Source organism: Onychostoma macrolepis, chromosome 04, assembly GCF_012432095.1.
Source record: "Onychostoma macrolepis isolate SWU-2019 chromosome 04, ASM1243209v1, whole genome shotgun sequence".
Lineage (NCBI taxonomy): Eukaryota > Metazoa > Chordata > Actinopteri > Cypriniformes > Cyprinidae > Onychostoma > Onychostoma macrolepis.
Window position 1 is genome coordinate 14,242,813 of NC_081158.1, and position 23,866 is coordinate 14,266,678.

General features: G+C 37.2%; 1 protein-coding gene across 2 annotated transcripts; it reads right to left on the reverse strand.

Annotated features, from left to right (window-relative positions):
* Window positions 1–1,981: 1,981 nt before the first annotated feature.
* On the reverse strand, window positions 1,982–10,231 carry si:ch211-166e11.5 (uncharacterized). 2 transcript variants are annotated; one of them, XM_058773167.1, is made up of 6 exons: window positions 10,115–10,231; window positions 9,256–9,390; window positions 3,946–5,015; window positions 3,701–3,856; window positions 3,018–3,110; window positions 1,982–2,935 (listed from the first exon to the last, which is right to left on the reverse strand). In XM_058773167.1, the coding sequence occupies exons 2-6, from the start codon at window positions 9,338–9,340 to the stop codon at window positions 2,648–2,650; spliced, it is 1,692 nt and encodes a 563-aa protein (XP_058629150.1). In that variant the 5' UTR covers window positions 9,341–9,390; window positions 10,115–10,231; the 3' UTR covers window positions 1,982–2,647. The 2 variants fall into 2 exon arrangements, with proteins under 2 accessions (XP_058629150.1, XP_058629149.1); XM_058773166.1 differs by lacking the exon at window positions 10,115–10,231 and having other exon boundaries at window positions 9,256–10,087.
* Window positions 10,232–23,866: the final 13,635 nt, after the last annotated feature.

The following is a 23,866-nucleotide window of genomic DNA, read 5'->3' on the forward strand; positions in this document are numbered from 1 at the left end:
ACTGTTGCACGTAGTTCTCTTCTAACGAGCTGGTTATCTGAATCAGGTGTGTTAACTAAGAGAGACATGCAAAATATGCACGAGGACTGGGATTGGGAAACGCTGCCTTAGTGTTTGTTGTCAGTATATGATTCTCTAAATTTTTGCATTAGATTTTGTATAGCTGATTGTGTAGTCAGTTTATTACAACCATTCTCTTTATTTGCTGAATTCAGAGTAAAGTTTACCTTGTTCGGCTCAGAGGAACAACCGTTTCTGAGTCACTTGAATTCATCAATTTAATGCACTTTATCTATTCGTAGCGTTCATTAGTAGTTGTTAGTTTCTCTTGTCTACTCTTGGTGTCATGAGGCAGACCATTGATGGTTTGTAGCAGCACACATGGAAGAAAAAGTGTATTGTTATAGGTTAGGTCATTCCCTAACAGTTACCAGGTTCTTTCTTCCACTCAAAAGTGGTGGTTTTATTTACATCTAAACAAAGAGCAAGATGTACACAGAGTTCAACAAATATGGTGAACATGGAAGCTTGGTTTTACGGTGCCTCATTTTACAATGAAACAATGTGGCGTGTCCCCAAAACTTGCAGGTTTTCTTATAATCTTTGTTTTATTTTATTTATTTTTGAGAGACAGATAGAACCATGGAAGATGAACAATACAGATGACTCAGAGATAGCAAGTCTTCTACAGGAACATGATCTTGTAGTAAATGGCTTTGTGATGTGTAATAAATTCCACATTTAGTAAATGTGGAAACTAAGGACGTTAATGGACTTTAGGAGGTTAACATTATGGTCAAGCGTTGACAGATAAATGGTGTAGATATTGTACTGACTTAAGTATAAATATCTTGGAGCAGTGATTGACAAACTAAACTTTGAAGCAAAATATCAGTTTTTAATGAGGATGAAAACATTTAATTTATGTTTCAATATTACTATTTTATGAAGGTTTTATTGAATCATTGTTTACTTTTTACTTATAGTAGCTTGGTTTGGCACGCTTACATTATCAAGTAGAAATATGTTATATCAAAGTGTTTGATCACCCATTAAATAAATAATTCTAAAGTGTTGCCTTTTGAGCACTGTTTCAGAGTCCCAGGAGGTAGAACACAATTTATTGAACTCTTCATAGGTATTTTTATTAGTTGTAATTGTTGTGATTGTCTGTCATCATGCTGCAAATCTAGGTTCCCCTCGAGGATAATAAAAGCAAACAAAATAGACATACTGTGCAGGCTATATAAGCACTACATAACTGTAATGGTCTTTCTAGGTGATCTACTGACATCAGGTATGTCTACTATGACAATTAGGCAGATAATGCCTAAATATTGATTATAAATCCACCATTTTAAAGACCACCCCAACCCCAATGTCTGAAGAGTGTGAAAAATTGGGCTTTGAAGGGTCTAGATTTGAAAGACAGGCGCCACGTCCTCACTTCCTTCCACTTCAGACAGCCACTGCCACCTTGCGTTGACGTCATTTGGAGCCCGAGTCTGTTGCAGTGGTGATCGTGAAGCGGAGCCACAGTATCAAGTTCCCACCAACTAATAGAATTGATTTTTTATCCATATTATTTTCTAACATTACATTTTTGTAACTGCCAGTAACAATCATTTGCCTTTTCCCACATAGCCAAAATGAATCTAGTCGTTTCAGCTTGCCAATAACATATTTACTAATTAGCTTATAAAGAACACATTCATCTTACCAAGCAAACTAAAATAATCCCTCAGATCTGATGGTATGGTTTACTGCAAAACAACTCATTTTGTCGCTATGATACAACACTTAAAGCTTGAATATCTTCCCGAAGCTCCTGAAAGAAGTCTGCCAGTGCCTTCTGTGACTGAAGCGGTCAATCATGACAAAACACCCCCATTTTATAGCATTTAAGTACTAAAACAAACTTGTTAGAAAAATGAACATTTAAACATCAGTGTGATAAAAACTAAAGTGACAAAGACACCTTAGTGGAACTTAGTGGAGTTTATGATGCAGCTAGCACAAATTGTTACTTTATTTTTCGAGTACTGGTCATTTATTTCACTTCAGTAGGAACAAATAAAACATTGCAATTTCAGTATTAACAACCGTTTAATATAAAAGTAGTGGCAACTTTTGTTTGGTCCAAATAATTTGGTAATCATGAGCATCATCTGTGCACCAAAACAAACAAACAAAAAAACAAATTTGCAGGGTCTTAGCAGGACATTTCTCTTAAAACAAAATAAAACACGTTCAATTTATGAATGTGGATTTTGGAGGACTGATCCTCTAAACGGAATACAGAGCTTCACAATTTATGTGAAAAAGAGAATCCATAGATTCAGTGTTGCGAACAACACACCACATGGCACACACCATTGGGGGGGGGGTTCCAAGCTATTTTTTAAGTAAATATGTGGTTTTACTTTCAAAACATATTTCAACAACACTCATTGACAGTTCACTTGTGTCCACCTTGCTAAAACTAACGTCATTCTTGCTTGGGCTGTTGTTTTAAACATACATTTTTATCTAGGTGTTTCTAATAAACTGCCAACTGTCAAGAGCACAACTGCTGTAATTGTATGCACGACTCAACTTTTTCACATCACATTTGAATTTGCTGACAGCAACCTAATTCATCACAGTTTTAGTACAGCAGTTTGTTTTTTAGAGACATTACCTTCGGGCAAGCTTTCATATCATCCAGCTCAAGGAAAATCTTTTGAAATGCCTCAAAAGTGTTTTTCAGTTCTTTTGGGTAGCTGAGGTTGAGTGCATATATTAGCCCCATTAGCAATGCACAGGCCCTGGGCACGTCCAGGTCTTGCTGGACTTCTGTTCCCTCAATCACAATTCTTGCACTGGCTGGTTCTGATATCGTGGAACCTCTAGTTATAATAATCTTCATCACTTCATTGGCAATATCCTCATCATCCTAAGCAGGTCAAAATCAATGTCAGTTTAAGTTATCATATTTAAAAATCAGATTAACACAAAGTACAGTATGTCTGACTTACCGAATGTTCTTTAAACAGATCTTCCTCATTTTCTCTCAGATACACCACTAAGCAACGGATAGCAGCCTCTCTCCTTTTTTCCATAGAATAATCCTGTAAAGGAAAAAAAAAAAAAAAAAGGTTAAGACTGCTTGTCCATTGAAATGGGTTTTTAAATACACGACTCTTAAATTTAAAAAAAAAAAAAGACTTAAATATGAGATTCATGACTAAACTGTTCCAATTATTGATTTCTACCCTGTTCAATTAAAATCACAATTAATTGATCATTAAAATAATAATAATAGTATTATTTGAAGTTGTATTTCTGGCCACCCATCAAATATTCACAGTATAGTGACACAAAGAACAACTGACAGACTTCCTTAAAGAATTCAGTTTTTCTGTAGGAGATAATGTTGATAATGATGCATTCTTAACTCTGTTGGAGTGCAGGTGGAAGAGTACAAAATTAGAGGTATTTCAATGTGCTTTGAAGGATAGTGTTTCTAGCTGAAAACAGGCTCTGAAAGACAATGTTTTTTCTTTGCGTTTTGTGTTTTTATTATGAACTTCTGGAAAGCTGCCTTGACACAATGTGCATTGTTAAAAGCATTCTACAAATAAAATTCACTTGACTTGACCCAGCATAGCACCCCACAGTCCCCCCCTCCCCCATTTGTAACGGATACATTTATTCATACCTCTAGCAGCATGTTCTTAATACGTTGAATACTCATTTTTGAAGACCGTCCCCTTGAGAACACCAAGGACATTATTCTAGGAGAGTACTGGTCCAGTTTTGCCATGAACGTTTCCTCCAGGTCAACAGTGGTGATCCTTGTGAATTCTTCGTTTATCTGTAAAAATAAGGCACAATTTGTTAATGTTGAAAACTGAATGTAATCTAGCACAAACTGCAAACTATATTTTATGAAAATAAATTTACCTGAGCTGCATCAAAAAGTGCAGGCCATCTGTATTTTAAGTCATTGATTGGTGTTGCTTGACTGACAATTTCCTGCCTGCGAATAGAGAACGTCTTTGCCATTTTTTCACTGATAATCTGATAGTTCATCATACCCCTCTTTACTTCGTTAAGGAGCTCCACTCTTTCGTTTTCCAAGCTTTCTTCAGTTTCTCCTTGTGGGTGAGGGGGTAAAAAGTTCACCTCTGCTTTTCTTGGCTTTTTAATATTTTTTGCAGGTGCTTTTTCATGTGCTCGCTTCTTTTTGATAGAGTTAACATCAAGCTCAGGGCATCCAAGCCCTCTCAGTTTTGCTCTATAGTTGCCCATTTTATATTTTAGTCTCTGTCGCCATCCATAGCATCCATTATATGAGCCTGGTTCTTTAAGGCAGGGATATTTCTGAACCAGCGCCTCGGCAACATCAGACAACTGCGCGCTTGTTGGGTAGGCCACGTACTGAAAGATGCTTTCAGCCAGTTTCTCTAGGATGTCTGGAAGGATTGGTGTAAAGTTGAGTTGAATTCCATCCTTCCTGAAAGCTTCAGTTCCTGCGGCGAGCACAAGTTCTGTATCATAGGCAAAGCGAGGTACTGAGAATTCAGTAGGCCAACGCTGTGAACGCTGAGTCTTGTGTTCAGGTGATGGAAAAATCAGTGTATCCTGCGATCCAGAAAAGGAACCGCTGATAGAAGGATAGATGTCGGTCACTGAAGTGTGAACCGAGGTTTGGATGCAGGTCTTTGATGCATTTTTAATGGAACTCTCCACATCAGTAAAAGTCAGAGTAAGTGTGGGAGGTTCAACAATGTGAATCACCTTAATTGTGTCTTTGTCCTTGATGTCACTTGTTGAGGTAAGAGAAAAATATTCCTCCCCGAAATCAGCATCCTTATAATGCAAAGTAAAGTTCCCATTAAGGCCAAATGTCTTCCTCACAATAGACTCAAGTTCACTCACAGTCCCAGGGATTCCCTGAGGCAAGTCCAGTTTGCGAATGTCATGGTCTTGAAGAATGATACGAAGTTTGGCTGGACAAGACTTTGGAGCTTCTGTAAGAGAAACCACATCAGTTTGAGTTACAGAAAATCAAGGGGACGAGGGTCTTTCCATGTAAACCTCCCTTGTCCACCTGAAGAGGAATGTGCTTCAAAATGGCAGCTAGAATGTTTAGCTGTTACAAAACCTGCACCCGGAACCAACTTCCAGATGACAAACTTAGCTCCAACAATTGTCATATTCAAGTACAGACTGAAACCATATGCTTACCTGTACATTCTCACTCTATAAATCAAACAACACAGTGCAATGTTTATTTCTTCATTCATTTTGTCTCTTTATTTATACTTTTCCTTTTACGTAGTGTCATTTCACAGCAAATTTATCTAATAATTTGATTCCAAGGTGTTAAACAAACAAATATATGAGGGACCGCCTCTACACAATTAAAAAAGGGAGCCTCCCACAACCACTCTAGATTTGAAACTATAGCAAATGAGATGGTCAGGTTGGCCATAGACGTTCATATGTACATGAGAAAAGAAAAAGTAACAAAACACAAGGCTTTTTGTGATTATAAGATAGGAGTAGGGCTGTGCAAATAATCGAATGCGATTGTCATGCATATCTCGTCAGTAAAGCCGGTTCTGTGATTAGTAGTAAATCTCCATCACATGCTTTCAGATGGTGTGCCATTTACTACACAGAGCCGTAGTTCACTGACAAGCTACGCAATAACTACAGCTCTGTGTAGTTATCCCCTGCTGGTCTCTTCTAGCAGCAACCTAGTTTTCCCAGGAGGTCTCCCATCCAGGTACTGACCAGGCTCAACCCTGCTTAGCTTCAGTGGGCAACCAGTCTTGGACTGCAGGGTGATATGTATATATAATATACATACTTAATTTCGACCAAATCGTAGTGCAGTAACAGTGCTTATTAATGTTAATCTCTCTTCTATTGCCATAACCTCTTTTGACAACAGACCACAGCATTATCTTGGATAACTTGAGAATTATGTTGCCATTTGTGAACAAGCTTTAGGATGACACAAGAGAAAGTTGGACCGGTTCAGAGCAGATTTTGCTAATTTTTAATTAGTTTAATCTCTAACTTGACACTGTGTCCGCACTATGTTTGTTATAACAAATGCATTCTTGAGAGTTCCCAAATCAAACTGCAAGAGTGAGATCACTGCATGCATCTGCTCAACAGACATGACCGTGATCGCCAACAATGATCAGCATTGTAACCTTTGATGCAGTGGAATACAATGCTATAACCAATGCTTTTAATGTTTCAATTATCTTGGCAGGTGTAACAGTAAAACTACTCCTAAATGGAGTGTTTAAATAAGAGCGTTAAAATCAGGGTAGAAAGTGGCTTTTTATTTATAAATTAATTATAAAAGATTCATTTTGATTTAATCCTACTAACATTATTAGAGCACCTTAAGGGGGGAAATGTTATGCATGCATGACCCCTTTAAATAAAAATGAAGCTTAAAAAGGCCTTCAAATACAAAAGCAGTGTAAAGCCACGGACAGACTAGACTTCATTCGGACGGTGCGGTGAAAAGGGGCGGGAGCAGGATATGACATCACGCGCCAAGGTTTTCACAGTACACACAACATGGTCAGAAGTATAGTCAATCAAGTATACGCACATAAAAATCTCATGCAATAAAAAAAAAAAAAAATTAAATCACTAATGGCTCGTTTCCACTGAGCGGTACGGTTCGCTACGCAATTATTTCTGTTTCCACTGCCAGAAGTTGTGAATGGTACTAAAATAGCGAACCGTATCCGTTGGGGCACCTAGCATAGCAAAGGGTACCAAAAGGGTGGAGCTAAACTCACTGCAGAACGCTGATTGGTTGACTAGAATCGTCACTTTTGCGTGATACAAAGGGATAAAGCTTCTCCTTCACTCGTTCCGCTCTGATGTAATTATAAGCCCAACACTCATGGACAGCAGAGTGCGCAAACACACACAAAAAAATATAACACTGCATTTTATAATTTTATATTTTCACACTCGGCTAGTCCTTCCAACATTTGCCGCTGGCTCTGATGTCTCTGTAGTGATTAAACATGAGATACAATTCGTTTTGGGTAGGCTATATTTAACAGGCATTCATGGTCTCATGAATCTATTATTTGTTCCTGGTCATATCGTTTTGGCTGAGCACAAAGTTATGTTTAACTTTATATATTTATTTTGAACTTTACCATAGAACAGCGCTGACCTGTAGCATACGTTTGACTGAATTGTTTGCTTTTGTCTTTATTTTCTCTTATATAAGCCTCTTATACTATGTATTTACTTTTATAATGGCTATTATTGTTCATTAAAACTGACATTTAACAAAAAGAGGCAGAGTTGTGCTTACTGTCGCGCTTTATCGTCGATCGCTACTTTCCGGCATACACCACGCCTACCAAGTAAGGGTACTATTGGCAGTGGAAAAGCAAGCCTGATCAGGGTTACCCGTACCGAATCGTACTGTACTGTACCGCTCAGTGGAAACGAACCTTAAATTACACGTTTCACTGTTCAAACGTACCATCCACTCCTGTTTCCACTGCAAACCAAGCCGCTTCTCTTTTTATGTGATTTTTGCAATCTTTTAAAGTTGTATAAAACAGGATGATGTGACACTGCTAAAATTAGCGATTCCGCCATGTTTTAAATTTCTGTACCGAGGTCTCTGTGTGACATTTTGATCTTCTTTTGGTCTCGCGCATTCATGTGACGTGAATTCGCAGGTCAGATTTTACCAAACTTGAACTTTGCTATGCTGCAAAATATCTTCGCACGGGTTTGCGTTTCTGGTCTGATGCATTTGCATGAGTATGAATGCAAGTCAATGGAACACCTACCAACAGAGTTTATTTTCTATTTAAATCACTTCTTAACGCCATACCAGCATCAAAACTATTTTCATGGCGATCTCTGAATAAATTACACAAAATATACAATTAACAAAAAGTTATAAAAGACACTTCAGATCTACACTAGACAAAAATTCTAAAATATATTCAGGTGATACATTTTTAAATAAATCAGTTAAACACACCTCAGAATAAAACCGTTGTCTATTTAAAATAAAATAAAAAACAGTACAATCTAATAAAAAAAATATATGCTGAACTGCCAACAGAGAGTGAACTGAGAAAATGTATGTGCCAAAATATTTCTTATAAGCCAGTAACCAGAGTTTATATAACTTTCTTTAAAATAATTGGTCATTGTGACAATGTTATTATTTAGCTAACAGCGCTCAGTCAGAGCATCATAAGTCTCAAGTCTCTATGTAAAACCGGTTACTTCAGAGAGAGTTTGTTTCTAACAACATTTAAGTTTTGGTCTTAGCACTCATCCTAGATCAACTTCAGATGCTACATTTACAACTGAAGTTTTAGAAGATGTGAAAGTCACGACAACAGATGTTTTCTTTAGCATATAGGCTAATTCATGTCTTTGTTTTAAACTGTGTCACTAACAATCAAGCACTTTGATTCAAACCATCTATTATGTTGCTGGTCACTGGATTTTAAAGTTTTGATTCAATTAATATTTACTGATATTTATGTGTGTTTTTGTCCCTCTGAATTTTATAAAGCTCTGAATATTTTTAGCATTAATGTTGCATAACACAAAAAGAAGAAAATATTTTTAAATGGGATTTATTATATTTCTTTCTAAAAAGAAGCATTTATAGATGATGCTACCACTGCAACGCATGTGTTTTTCAACCTGACTTTCCTTTAAAAGTTAGGACTTTCAGGAGTGAAAGATACACAGTCCACCTGGAAACAAATTCACGTTTACAATACATTCTGAAACTCGAAGGTCCGTAACAACCCGTCAAAATAAAAGTTCGATTTTACTTGAAATTATGACAGAAATATATTAGCATTGTACAATGAACTTCAAAGTTATAACAATAATAATACAATTTATTATCGCTCTTCTGTGTCAGCCGCACCACACAGATACGCAGTTTTCATTCAAATCAAAGCGTAAACAAACGTAGAAGACGTTTTACATCCAAAATATCTTAAATTGTGTTCCCAAGACGAACGAAGCTTTCACGGTTTTAGAACGACATGGGGGTAAGTGATTAATGACAAAATTTTCATTTAGGGGTGGAGTAAGCCTTCAATATCAAATAAATCAGCTTTAATTAGGATGCTCATATGACATTCTTCAAAAATACAATTCATTTCTGCACAACACAACATTTTAATAAGGATCAAGTGATTTAGTTCAGCTTTGAGAATGAAAACCAACCTGTTTGTGCCTCAGTATCTTCATGTTTGACTCTGAATGCTTCTTCAATCATCATGTCTTCGGTCTCCACTTTAATAAACGCCATCTTTTTAATAGCGTGTCACATGGATCTCAGTTGCTTCGACCAGAGTTTTTCTGTGTTTGGAAACACAATCAAGTTTAAGACAAGCATAAATAACAAAAACAAACATAAATCCAAACTAAATCTCTGGGTGTAACACGGTCAGCTCCCTAGTTTAGTAGTTAGTGCACTGGTAAGGCCCGATTAAGTTAGACAAAAAAAAACAAGAAACACTCAAAACCAGCACTTCTAATAAAAAAAATGTAAAAAAAAAAAAAAGACCACAAATTTTACAGACTCTTCGTGTTTAGTTATGGTTTATATTTGTATTTAATTATTTGAAGATAAGAAGGGATTAAATCGAAAGAAATGGCACTTTCATTAAAACGTTTGCTATTTGTTTGTAAAAGCATGCTGCATTTTGCTGTTTTGCCCAGGTGTCTTCAGCGTGCGGTGATTCGAGCGCAAAACAGTGAATCATTTCGCGAAGCATTTGGTTCAATTGACTCGAATTTTCGAAAAGCCCATGTCATATCACTACTTAGCAGCGCTGAATTCATGTTTACGATAAACTGATTCACAATGCATGGAGCGAAATGAGACGCGCCTTTTCTGTTACTCGTGAATGCATGCGCTTTACTTGCACAAAATAACGACCGTTAATGTTAGATAAAGTATTGCAATATTATATTAAATAAAGATTGCATAATTGTACATCGCCTGTGAAAGAAACTATAAAACAGACTGAACAGTTTGCATATATTTAAAAACTTTAAATGGTTAAAAACACACACACACCTTCTTCAGCCGAATCCCAACAAACGCAGCAGTGCGGCGCAGCCTGATGACGTCATAAACTCCAGCTCAGAATAAAAGTCCCGCTCACGTGCTGCTGTGTAAAATCACAAGAAAGTGCGCTGAAATTTACACACACATACATGCAAACAATAAAATGAGTAAATCGGGGTTTATTTCTTAGAGAAATTCATATTTAAATACACATTGTTGTTAACTGATGTAAAAACTGGTTTTTGATTTCAGTTATTTCATTTTAGTTATTTGTAGCAGTGAAGAAATGGCAAACAAAACAGGAAATAAGGTGGTATGTAAGCCAGTAGCAAAGCCAGAAATTTTAAATTTAGTGAACTTTGGTGAATTAGGGTGGACCTCACTGCCTATACCCTGCTGGAAAAAAAACAAAAAACAATAGAACCCTGCCCAAAACACAATAGAAAATGTAATGGTTTGAATGATTATAATGGGAATTGTATTGGTTTTAATGGAAACTACAATGGTGTCTACTGGTATGTGATGGATTCTATTGGTGGGATGTTAAATCCTATTGGATAAATGCCCAAAACACACTACAAAGAGGAATTTTGTAATGGTTTTACTGGAAAAAGCTAATGGTTTATAATGGTATTTTAATGGAAACCATTGGAATTTCTGTGATGGTTTCTATTGGGCTTCTATTGTTTTTTTTTTTAGCAGGGAAACTAAAGTACAATACAATACATTTTATAAAACATAACACAAATAGGGGTGCAAATTTTGACAGCTGAGAAGGGCATTAATGTTTTTTGGCTGAAATGGAAAAAAAGTCAAGATATGAGCCAAAAATTATATTCATTTATTTATATATTTATATGTAGGCATAACTAAATTGAAAATTAAAAATATGACTTGTCGAGATTTGTTAAGCATCATACATAACAGAAAGTTTTCAAAGTTTCAAAATGTTCTCAACTAGCAACAAGCATGGAAGTTTTGGACTTTTTGATTAAAAGGCTACCAAGGTTCATAACTGCTGATTGCTTTTGAAAGGTATTTGAATACTTGTTTATATATTGTGGATGTGAACTCTAGTGATTCTAATGTCTTTTTAGAAAATTATGAAAAATCCATTTTTGCATCCGTCAAGTCTCAAATCTTAAAGAACAAGACCATAAACATTGTTTATAATAATTGTTTTAATTATTTTTAAATCACAATAATTTCATCATATTTCAAAGACTGTAATCTCACACTCATGTGAAAGGATGGCGAGGTGCTTTAAGCGATTAGTTGTCATGAACGATTGAATGGATGTGTTGATCCTGCCAGTAGTGGAGAACATCTGTTTGTCACATTTCATGGATTCATTACCTCATTCATGCTTCTTCTTCTTCTTGAAATTTATTGACAAACAACAAAATGGTGTATTTCCGCCACCAACTGGTATGGAGTGTGGATCAAAATGACTGTTATTTTAAGGTACTGAAAAATAAAACTATAGCATTCATTCCCCGAGTTATTTTGTAATATATCTCTCAGTTTAAATCGCACTTTTATTTTTCCTAAATTTTCCTTTAAAATCTGTCTTTCAGTTTCATATTTCTGACAATACAAAATAACATGTTCCACTGATTCTTCTTGCCCACAAAATTCACACCTTCCTGTATCATGTTTACCCATTTTATAAAGTGTACCATTTAATCTTGTGTGTCCAAATCTCATCCTTGATATTAAAATTTCCTCCCTCCTGTTTTTCCTGCACTTCTCATTTCTCCCACTTTCCTTTGAATTCTGTAAAACCATCGACCTTTTTTCTCTATATCCCATTGTTTTTGCCACCTTTCCTTCAGTCTTTTTTTAATAATACTCTTGATTTCACTCTTACTTAGATTAACAATTAAATCAATGTTGTTGTTTTTAACTGCCTCTTTTGCTTCTTTATCTGCAGTTTCATTTCCTTGGATACCAATATGTGCAGGCACCCATAAAAATACCACTGTAATACCCATCATTTGAATTCTGTATAACGTTTGTATTATTTCCATTAAAATGTCTGGTCTACTTTCCGAATGACTGTATAATAAACTAACCAATGATGCACATGAATCTGAACAAATAACTGATTTCAAAGGTCTTATCTCTTCTATCCACTGTGTTGCTAATAACAGTGCAATCATTTCTCCTGAATAAACAGATAACTCATCACTAGTCCTTTTCTTTACCGATAAGTGAAACTCAGGAACGGTAAACGCTACTCCTGTCTTATTGTCTAAACTCTTTATTGTCTAAAAGTTCTGTTGCTTTCTGTATCACTGTCCATCCAAAACATTTAATTGTCCTCCTCTCTTTTTCCCAACAGGGCTTTAAAGTAACTAGCGTTGGATGCTCTTGACTATGGCCTTGTAAATTAACCCAATAATTCACTGACAATTGTTCCCTTCTCATTTCTAATGACATTTCCCCCATTTCAACCTGTAGTGCTGTAATTGGTGTAGTTTTTATAGCTCCTGTACATAATCTCAACACCTGATGCTGTATATTATCTAACTTCCTAAGAGATGTTTCTGCTGCTGATCCATACACCACGCAACCATAATCTAACACTGATCTAACCAATCCACTATACATGGCCTTTAATGCCATCCTATCTGCTCCCCATTCACTACCAACTAAGCACCTCATTGTATTAATTATTTTCTTACATTTGTTCACTATATTCTGGATATGCACCGCCCATGTAACCCTTTCATCAAACCATACCCCTAAAAGCTTAAAATGTTTCACTCTTTCCAGTTCTTGATTATATAATTTTAGTTTTACCTCACACCCAATTTTTTTCCTTGTAAAAAACATTATCTTTGTTTTGTCAACTGAGAATTTAAAACCCCATTTATATGACCATTCTTCAACTATTGTAATAGCCTCCTGTAATTTTTTAACAATAAAACCAATATTCCTTCCCCTTTTCCAGATTGCCCCATCATCAGCAAAGAGCGATAACCCCAGCCCATTATCCAAATCTTCAAATACATCATTTATCATTATAGAAAACAATAAAGGGCTCACTGTACTTCCTTGTGGCGTTCCATTTTCAATCACAAACTTTTCTGAATAACCGTCTCCTATTCTCACTTTTATTGCTCTCCCTGATAAAAAATTCTTGATCCACCTATACATTTGACCTTTAATACCTAACCTACATAATTTGATTAACAACCCTTCTCTCCACATCATGTTATACGCTTTCTCTATGTCAAAGAAGACAGCCACTACACTCTCTCTATTTATTTGTGCTTTCCTTATTTCATGTTCCAAACACACAACCAAATCCATTGTATTTCTCCCTCTCTTAAAACCACTCTGATATTTGGAGAAAAATTTATTATTTTCCACATGATACATTAACCTTTCATTCACCATTTTTTCCATTATTTTACCAATATTAGATGTCAAAGCAATAGGTCTATAATTTCCTGGATTTGTACAGTCTTTCCCAGGTTTACGTATTGGAATTATAACCGCCTCCTTCCAACTTTGTGGTAATTTTCCTTCCTCCCAAATTTTATTGTACAATTTTAATAAAACGTCCTTGGATACTTCACTAAGATGATTTATCATTAAATAACAAATCTGATCCATACCTGGAGCTGATTTCTTGGTTTTCCAAAGAGAACGATTTCTGTCTTCGTAAATGCTATATTTATTTGGTCATTATAGTATTCCTCATTCTGTATTAACTCTTTATACTGCTCCAACGTCCTTTCCCTTCCTCTTTTTCCCTCCTCACTAATATTGTCTGATTTATGTATTTTAACAAAATTCCTCGCCAGCATTTCTGCTTTGTCTTCATCTTTAACAGCTGTTGTATCTCCATCCCTTAATACTGGATACCCAAATTCTCTTTTTATCCCATTCATTCTTTTTATCATTCCCCATACTTGACCGATTTCTGTTTCCCTTCCCACTGTGTTACAAAACTTCCTCCAAAATTATTTTTTTGTATTTTTAATGATTCTTCTTACACTTGCTTGCTTCCTTTTATATTCAATAAAATTCTGAAAACTATGATTCTTTTTTAACATTTTAAAAGCTTTATTTCGAGATTTAATTGCTTTATCACATTCTTTTGTCCACCATGGTACAATCTTCTTTTTTTTCTTACCTCCCTTCTTTGGAATAGTCTGATTTGCTGCCAACAATATTGCATTACAAATATCACTATTAATCTTATCAACCCCTCCTTTCGATTTTTTTCCATTTCGTGTTCACTAATACTCCTAAATGCCTCCCAATCTGCATTTTCAAAATACCATTTATCTACTCCTCCTGTATAACATTCTTCTACACTTAAATTTACTTCAACTACTATAGGATAATGATCACTCCCTATAGTCGTTTCTCTAAACACCTCCCATGCACATATACCTGCCAATGAATTTGAAACAAGTGTAAGATCAATAGCTGCTTCTGTTCCTGTTCTGACATTAATCCTTGTTCCCCTCCCATCATTTAAACATACTAAATCCTTAATCTCCATTAATTCTTCAATCACCATTCCATTCCCATCATTGCACTTGTCCCATAACGTGCTATGAGCGTTAAAATCTCCACAACATATAGTTTTCCCTTCAAAATATATAATCAGTTCATCCAATACCTCTAATGACAATCTTTTGCAAGGATTATAAAAATTTATAATTTTAACATTTCCTTTTTTTCCCTCCAAAACTTCTATTACTATGAATTCCAACTTCTTTCCTTTCCCTAGAACCTTGTATTGTATTCCTTGTTTTACAAATATTATACACCCTCCCTCAATATCTTCCTCTCTATCTCTGTGTATGCTATCATATCCTTTAATACTAAAATCTAAAACTGGTTTAAGCCAGGTTTCCTGAATGCATATGATTTCTGGTTTCTTTTTAAGCTCTTTTATAAAACCTTTAAACTCTTGACCATTTGCTAACAGGCTTCTTGCATTCAGGTTGTCTTATCACCTACACCTCCCGACTTCCCATCCACTTCCAACTTTTTATTGATATTTTCCCAAGATATGTTACTTATACCCAAAAACTTTTCAGCTCCCTTCACAATTATTTTAATTTTCTCTGTTTTGTGTTTGACTTGGTCGGTGCAATTAATTACATATGGAATGAACAAAATCAACCCATCCACTGTCAGTGTTGGGTTACCTTCCACTGCTTGACCAACCTCTTGTCTCGAGATGTCTTTATCTTTGTCAGTACCATCACTTCTCCTTTGCTCTTGGACCTTCTTCACTGCCTCCGCATAACTTATGTTGTTTACCACTTTCACTTGTTCAATTTCCACAGCTCTCTTTCTTATATTACACCCACTGTATGTTACCCTATGTTGCCCCCCACAATTACAGCACTTGTCTTGTGCATTCTCTTCACAATTTTCAATTCTATGATCACCTCCACACTTAGGGCATCTTTGTTTTCCTTTGCATACCGCTGCTATATGTCCATATCTTTGACATCTATAACAGCGGAGTGGGGGAGGAATATATGGCCAATTTTGACCCTTCCTGGAAGCACTGAATCCTGAAATTCCAAAAGAATTGATAAACTATCAACCCTTTCCCCATTCATTGTTTTTTGCAACCTTTTTATTTTACTCACTTCACCTCCAGAAATACTTTGTTTGAGTCTTTCTAGATCTTCTTCGATTGGAATGCCTGTTATCACTCCCTGTTTCATTCGTGTCTCACCCAACATCTTCCTTTCATTCACTTTTTTCTTGCACACATTATCAATTTTTAGTGCTTTGTTTTTTTGTTCTTCTGTTTTACATATTACTAACAAGCTTCCATCTCTCAAAATCTTAGCCGTATCCACTTCTCCTAACTTTTTCTTCAGCTCTCTAGACAATGCTATTGGACTTAGATTAACATGTTCATCTTCCTTTCCGAATTTAAGAATTACTTTATAGTCCTCTCTTACGATTTTTTTACGGACAACCCTACTATCTTCTTCTGAACTGTTTCCTTCTAATCCCCTTTTACTGGTTCGGCTATTAACGTTACCTTCATTTCGCCCATTCTTTCTCTTTTCTTGTCCTTTCCTACTACTTATTAAATTCCAGTCATCTGACTCCATTTCATCTTCATCCATTACCCCAGAAATCACCTCAATCCAGTCACAAACCAGTTTATGTCAACCGCCGTAGACTCCAAACACGACTTCACAATCGCCAGCGGATTCAAGGCAAGGCAAGTTTATTTATATAGCACATTTCATACACAATGGTAATTCAAAGTGCTTTACATAAAAGGAAGTGAAATAGTCATTAAAAATAATAAGAAATTAAAAATAATAAAAATCACAACAATAAAAACAAAGTGATTTAAAAATTGATTTTAAAGAAATTTAAAACATTTAAGAATAGAAAGTGATTATACATAGTGCAATCAGTTCGGACGTAGCACAGTGCTCATTCAACAAATGCACAGCTAAACAGATGAGTTTTGAGTCTGGATTTAAAAGTGGCTAATGTTTTAGCACATCTGATCTCTTCTGGAAGCTGGTTCCAACTGCGGGCGGCATAATAGCTAAAAGCAGACTCCCCTTGTTTTGTGTGAACCCTTGGTATTTCTAACTGACTCGATCCTAATAATCTGAGTGGTCTGTTAGGTTTATATTCAGTGAGCATATCTCCAATGTATTTAATCCAATTGGAGATTGGAGCATATATCCAATGATTCAATCACCAGCTCCCACCAACGAAAGTCCTCATTCATGCTTGTGGTGTGTGTGTGTGTTTAAATAGTGGGTGTGTCTGAGATGCGAGCCGATTGGAGTCAGGTGCGGCTCGTAATCTCTCTGGCTATTTATGGCATGCTAACCTGTCTTGTCTTCGTCAGTTCTTCTGTTGTTCTTTCTCATCGTTTATCCCCTGCTGAATAGAATTACGACATTGGTAACAGGGAGTTGCTGGCCGTCAAATTAGAGTTGGAGGAATGGCGTCACTGGTTAGAGGGTTCAGGGGTTCCTTTTATTGTCTGGACCGACCATAAGAACCTTGAATATATTCAGTCCGCTAAACGTCTTAACTCCAGGCAGGCTCGTTGGGCACTATTTTTCGGACGTTTTGATTTTTCCATTTCCTATCGGCCGGGTTCTAAGAACATTAAACCCAACGTGTTTTCACGCATTTTTGATCGTTCGGACCGCCCGGTGTCTCCCGAGTGCATCGTACCTGAGAGATTGATTGTCTCTGCAGTCACTTGGGAGATCGAATCGAAGGTCCGCACAGCCTTAGAAGGGGTAACGCCTCTGCCTGAATGCCAGCGAGTGGATTGTTTGTGCCGGAGAGGTTACGGTCAGACGTTATTTGGTGGGGTCATTGCTCCAACGTGGCTTGTCATCCAGGAATTGGTTGCACCATCTTTTTGGTCAAACAACGATTCTGGTGGCGTACCATGGCTCGCGATATCCGAGAGTTTGTTTTGGCCTCTTCAGTCTGTGCTCGAGGTAAGACTTCCAATCGACCGCCAGAGGGGTTACTTCAGCCGCTGTCGGTCCCTTCGAGACCCTGGTCCCACATAGTGCTAGATTTCATTACTGCCCTCCGCCCTCCCTCCCTGGGCAATACGGTTGTTTTAACCGTAGTGGACCGGTTCTCGAAGGCAGCCCATTTCATTCCCTTGCCCAAATTGCCCTCAGCCAAGGAGACAGCGGCTACTGTCGTGAATCATGTCTTTCGCATTCATGGCCTCCCAATGGACATGGTTTCCGACAGAGGTCCCCAGTTTGTATCCAAATTTGAGAGAATTTTGTCGTTTACTGGGGGCGACTGTGAGTTTGTCTTCGGGGTTTCACCCTCAGACCAACGGTCAAACTGAGCGGGCCAACCAGGATCTCGAGAGGGTATTGCGATGTTTGGTCGTCCAGAATCCCACTTCCTGGTGTCAGCAGCTCTCTAGTGTTGCGTACACACATAACTCGTTGCCAGTGTCGTCTATGGGCCTCTCGCCGTTTGAATGTAGTTTAGGTTACCAGCCACCTCTTTTTCCCAGTATGGAATCTGAAGTCACGGTCCCCTCTGCCCACGTCTTCGTCCAGAGGTGTCACCGTACCTGGATGAAAGCCCGAGAGACTCTCCTCCGGGTGGGGGCGCGCACCAAGGCTAAGGCTGATCGCCACCGGTCGAAGCCTCCCGTATAAGTCGTTGGTCAAAAGGTGTGGCTTTCTACTAAGAACATTCCTCTCCGATCCATTTGTAATAAGTTAGCTCCCAAATACATTGGCCCGTTTCCTGTCACTAAAAGAATTAGCCCAGTGACAGTCCGCCTCCAACTCCCTCCTGCGTACAGGAGAATTCATCCCGTGTTCCACGTGTCCAAAATTAAACCCGTTTTTCATTCTCGTCTTAATCCGCCTACCCCGGTTCCTCCACCGCCGCGTCTCGTAGACAGGGAACCTACTTATTCGGTAAATCGTATCCTGGACTTGAGACGGAGGGGACGTGGATTCCAGTACTTGGTGGACTGGGAAGGTTACGGCCCAGAGGAGAGAAGTTATGTACCGGCCAGGGACATATTGGATCACTCCCTTATTGATGATTACAATCAACAGGGTAGGTTGGCTGGGAGCGCCAAGAGGCGCTCCTAGGAGGAGGGGTACTGTCACGTTTCATGGATGCATTACCTCATTCATGCTTGTGGTGTGTGTGTGTGTGTTTAAATAGTGGGTGTGTCTGAGATGCGAGCTGATTGGAGTCAGGTATGGCTCGTAATCTCTCTGGCTATTTATGGCACGCTAACCTGTCTTGTCTTCGTCAGTTCCTCTGTTGTTCCTCTGGTTCTCCTGGCTCCTTTCTATGTTTTAGCTTACACTCTCCGCACAAACTATTGGATATAGCACACATTGTATTGGATATAGCACACATCTAGGTATAACGTTTAAACATTATTATTATTATTATTATTATTATAAGCTTGAACTCTTTTATATCTATAGGTTTTATTTTAGGCTAGTCGTGATGATTTGAGAAGGCTAAATTGTTCAAACATAGGCTATGATCAGCTCACTGTCTGCCGCTGGCCTCTTGGTTGTTATTTAAAAACCAAAAAACTTCTATTTAATGAACAAAAATGCTCCAAACTTTTTTCTAAATTAACTTCATAAAAAGAACAAAATGAAATATAATCACTTTGCCATTACATACAAACCTGAACTATTTTAATAGCTGAAACGGTAGCAGGGACAAACAGGGAAAAAACCACAAGCTCCGCCTCCGTCAGTTGACTCCCTGGAGTCGTCAGCCCTTCCTCCACCATGGCTCCTCCCTCCATCGGCTCCACCGTGGGCCGCCTTCCTGGCTGTGGTATGGGTCCCGCTTGAGTCCTCCTGCTCCTGGCTACTCCCTCTGTCTGCACCTCCCTGTATGCTGTTTGTTGTCCTCCTCCCGCTCATCCATCCACCTGCTAAACCTCCTCCTGCAGCTCTCCACCGGGAGTGCCATACCTTCTCTGCCCCTTCATCATCCCTTCACAGCATGAGGTTGCACCTTCCGGGAGGGGGCTTTCTGTCATGGTTTCTGTTAGTTTGGACTCTCTGTTTGCACCGTTTTCACAGTCTTCTTAGTTGTCATGGTTATTGATTTGATTTCCTCATTCTGTTTAGGTGTGGCAATAGTGTCCTCAGTTGATTGTGTATTTAAGTTGCTCTCTTTCTGTTCTTTATTGTCTGGTCTTCTACATCAATGTGTGGATTTGTTGCTGTTCTCACTTTGTGGATTATTAACCTTTGGATTTATTAAAGATTACCTTCTACATTCATCTTCATGTGCTTGTGTGTTTCATAGCAGCCATCCATGACAGTATTTTTTTTCAAATATTTACATTAAAGCTGCCGTATGTTATCTGAAAAACAACTCTACAGTCAGTTATTCTCCTTTAAAAATGTGCATTCCGGGCCGGAATGTCTGTGTTTGTTATGGTTTGTGAAACCCGCCCACTGCCAGTTTACCCAATTGTATTTCGGCACCCCGGGTTGCCAGTTGGTGGAAAACACAGCGTATTTAATTTCATTCATTGGCATGTGCGCTCGTTCCTGTTGGTGTCGTTAATCTGGCAACCTGCGTGTGCGTCAAGTCTGAGGAGGAGGGGCCTGGTGAAAAAAACCATCTCCAATATTTTGAATTTGGGCTGCAATACCTAGTTCAACCGCTAGGTGTCAATCCTACATACAGCACCTTTAAATTATTTTAAAAAATTGTGATGTTTTAAATTAAGCAGTGCTACCAGCAAGTTACTGTAAACCGTGTTGCCAATAAGTAAAATTGTACAAACCCTTTGAAATGTCTAACCTACCATACAGAATAGCATTACTGTACACTCAAGTAAAATCTTTATTATCGAATATTGTTTGGGTTCTCCCTCCTCAGCATTCTCTAGAAAGATTTCTGTATACTTCCAGGTTATATGTGTTGCTACTGCTGTGCAGTCTCTGTGTGATGGGTTCAAGGAGTGTTCTCTCATGGAATTAACAATGACTTTCACCATGTATCTGTGATTTTCTGCCTCTGGCCTCTTACCAGCATGGGTTATTTCCTGCTATAATGATGCTTTTGCCACACAGTTGTTTCTGATCCAACAGGACCTGATTTTGTGGGTTCCCTGTTTATGGTCCTTAAAATATTCTTTTAAAATATTTTAAATCTTTTTGGTGAAGTGGATGACCCAGTTCGCATCAGTGACCCTTAACAAAAAAGCATGTGATGTGAGGAAATGCATAAATACACAGTTTGACCAATTCATACATTATTAATAACCACTCACTTCCATGATTTAGTTTGATTGCATTCACATCAGATCCAAACTGTACAAAAGTTTGCATGAACCATACCCCAGACCATGTTTTTTTTTAATGCAGACTATGCTGTATCGTCAGTGAGCGTTGATCAATTGTTCTCTCTAAATGAGGCAGTAGAAAAAATTAGAAAAATCTCTTTGAGGAACTATAAAAACATGGCCATTCACAAACATTTTTACACTTTCAGTCAGCTGAAAGCTTAGATGCAGTAGGCCTCTTGAAAATGTTAATATATTTCCTTAAAATGTGGTCCAAACTATGAAAGCATTCAGGTATATCTGCTCAGATTTAATAATAGTGTTTTTAAACAGGTTCACATTTTTTGCACTGTAATGCACATTGTTTGAATTTCGTTCTTGTTAATGCCATAAAACAAGTGCCTGAGGCAGTTAACTTTTTTGCTCTCCTACAGAAGACTTATAACTTTGTATCTGGCTTGTATATTCATCTCAATTGCCTTGCAGTTCAGAAAAAGCTGTATCCACAGCAGCCCAGGGATTTACAGATTTAATATAATCAATATTAGTGTGAAATGATAAATATTATTGATCATTATGAAATAAAAATCTTTTGTATTTGTTCAAAGATTTATGCTGAGCACCGTATAATACATACAACAAAGAAAAAAATTATCAAGCAATAGAAGAAGGGGAGTAAACCAAGATGGCGGCACTCCGTGACGTGCAGCTACCTCTGATAAGAAAAAAGTGCTAATAATAAACTAAGTTTAATTAAATTGTAAAAACACAAAGACAAAAACGAACAAACCAAAATGCCACCGAAGAAAATCAGCAGCGTGGTTGAGGATGGGTTGGAGGAGATCAGAAAATCCTTAAACTTCATGTCAGACGAGTTGAGCAAAGTTGTTAAACAACAAACTATGCTACTTGATCTGATGGATGAAGTTAAACAACCGAAGAACCTCGTGAAAGAGAAGGACAAGAAAATTGAAGGACTGGAGAGAAGGATTGACGACCTGGAGCAATATACAAGAATGGAGGATTTAATTATAAGCGGACTAGAAACAAAACACCGGACGTACGCCAGTACAGTGGCCAGAGACAGAGATGGTGAAGGCGCTCCGCCAGAGGAACTACAAACACTGGAAAAGCAAGTAATCAAGTTCTTTGAAAGCCAGAATATGATCATTCAGAGCGATAATGTTGTGGCCTGTCATACCCTTCCACGAAGGGATGGCGCAGCAAAACCTGCAATAGTTGTTCGGTTTGTGAATCGGAAACATAAAGCCGAGTTACTGAGGCAGGCGAAGAAGTTGAAGGGTACGGGAGTGTACCTGAATGAACATCTTACTAAAATGAATGCTGACATAGCTAGACGTGCACGCATTTTGAGGAAACAGAACAAGATACAAGCTACATGGACAAGAAATTGCAAAGTGATGATACGGCTAAATGGAACTCCTGAAGAAGCCAAAGTATACGCAATAAGAGAACGCTATGAATTGGATCAGTATGGATGACTGTGTGAAGGAATATTCATAAAAGGATTAACGATATGATGGACATGATAAGGAATTTTTGTTCCCATTTAGTGATGTTGATGATGGGGAGTTGGTCAATATTCAAATGGACTGTGTGTCTGACCTCTTACAATGTCACTGTAAGTACGATAACTTGAATTTTAAATCCTTCAATCACGTGGATCATAAAATGTATGAGATTGAAAATAATATTGACCCGGAAAATCACTTTTTTAATGATGTAAATAACAACAGTTGTGAGTATTATACAGAAGATAAATTTAATAGAAATGTGAATATGGAGGGGGCATTATCAATAATACATTTAAATAGTAGAAGTCTTTATAAAAATTTCATACACATTAAGGATTATTTGCGTCAGTTTAATAAATTTAATGTGATTGCTGTGTCAGAGACTTGGCTTGATAATGAGAAAATACATGAAGTTGAATTGGAAGGGTATAATTTGTTCACGGTAAACAGAGTTAATAAGAAAGGAGGAGGAGTTGCTTTGTATTTTGACACAGCGTTAAGATGTAATGTGATTAAAAGTATGTCAGTGACTATAGAAAATCTTTTGGAATGTGTAACCATAGAAATCGATATTGAAAGAGCTAAAAATATAATTATCAGTTGTGTGTATAGATCACCAGGAACTTGTACGGATACCTTTATGAATAAATTATTTGGTATGCTCGATAAATGGAATGAGAACAAGGTACAAATTATATGTGGAGATTTCAATATTAATTTGTTGAATCCAAATGGTAATAAGAGAATTATAGATTTTACTGACACATTATATAGTAAAGGTCTATTTCCTGTGATTACAAAACCTAGTAGAATAACTAAAAATACTGCTACATTAATAGATAATATATACACAAATGAAATTGGAGGAAAAATAGTAGGAGGATTATTTATAAATGATATGACTGATCATTTTCCAGTTTTTGCAATCCTTCAAAGATTATTTGATAAAACAATAGGTAGTAGGACAAACAGTTTTAAATTAATTCGATATAGAACACCAAAAATTATTTCTGCTCTCAGTGAGGACTTAAAGAATCAAAATTGGAGCGAGGTTTATGCAAGTAAAGATCCAAATAGTGTGTATGATGCTTTTTTGTCCATATTAATTGAAAAATATTGTTTGTTTAAGACTGTAAAGAAGAAGTAAAAATGAGGATAAACCATGGATTACTATGGGAATAGAGAAAGCATGCAAAAAGAAAAATGCATTATACAGGAAATTTATAGCGACTAGAACTATACAAGCGGAAAATAAATACAAGATATATAAAAATAAATTAATAAGTATTATAAGATTTAGTAAAAAGGACTATTATAATAAGTTATTGGACAAGCATAAGAATAATATACAAACACCATGGAAAGTACTTAATAGTATAATTAAAAAGAATACTGGAAAAGTAGATTACCCAAATTACTTTG

Excerpts from the sequence above, each read along its gene's own strand:
- si:ch211-166e11.5 (XM_058773167.1), bottom strand. The coding sequence starts at position 9,340 with ATGGCGTTTATTAAAGTGGAGACCGAAGACATGATGATTGAAGAAGCA. Across the intron at positions 5,016-9,255 it reads AGATACTGAGGCACAAACAG|AAGCTCCAAAGTCTTGTCCA; the intron begins GTTGGTTTTCAT and ends TTTCTCTTACAG. Across the intron at positions 3,111-3,700 it reads TTAAGAACATGCTGCTAGAG|GATTATTCTATGGAAAAAAG; the intron begins GTATGAATAAAT and ends TTTCCTTTACAG.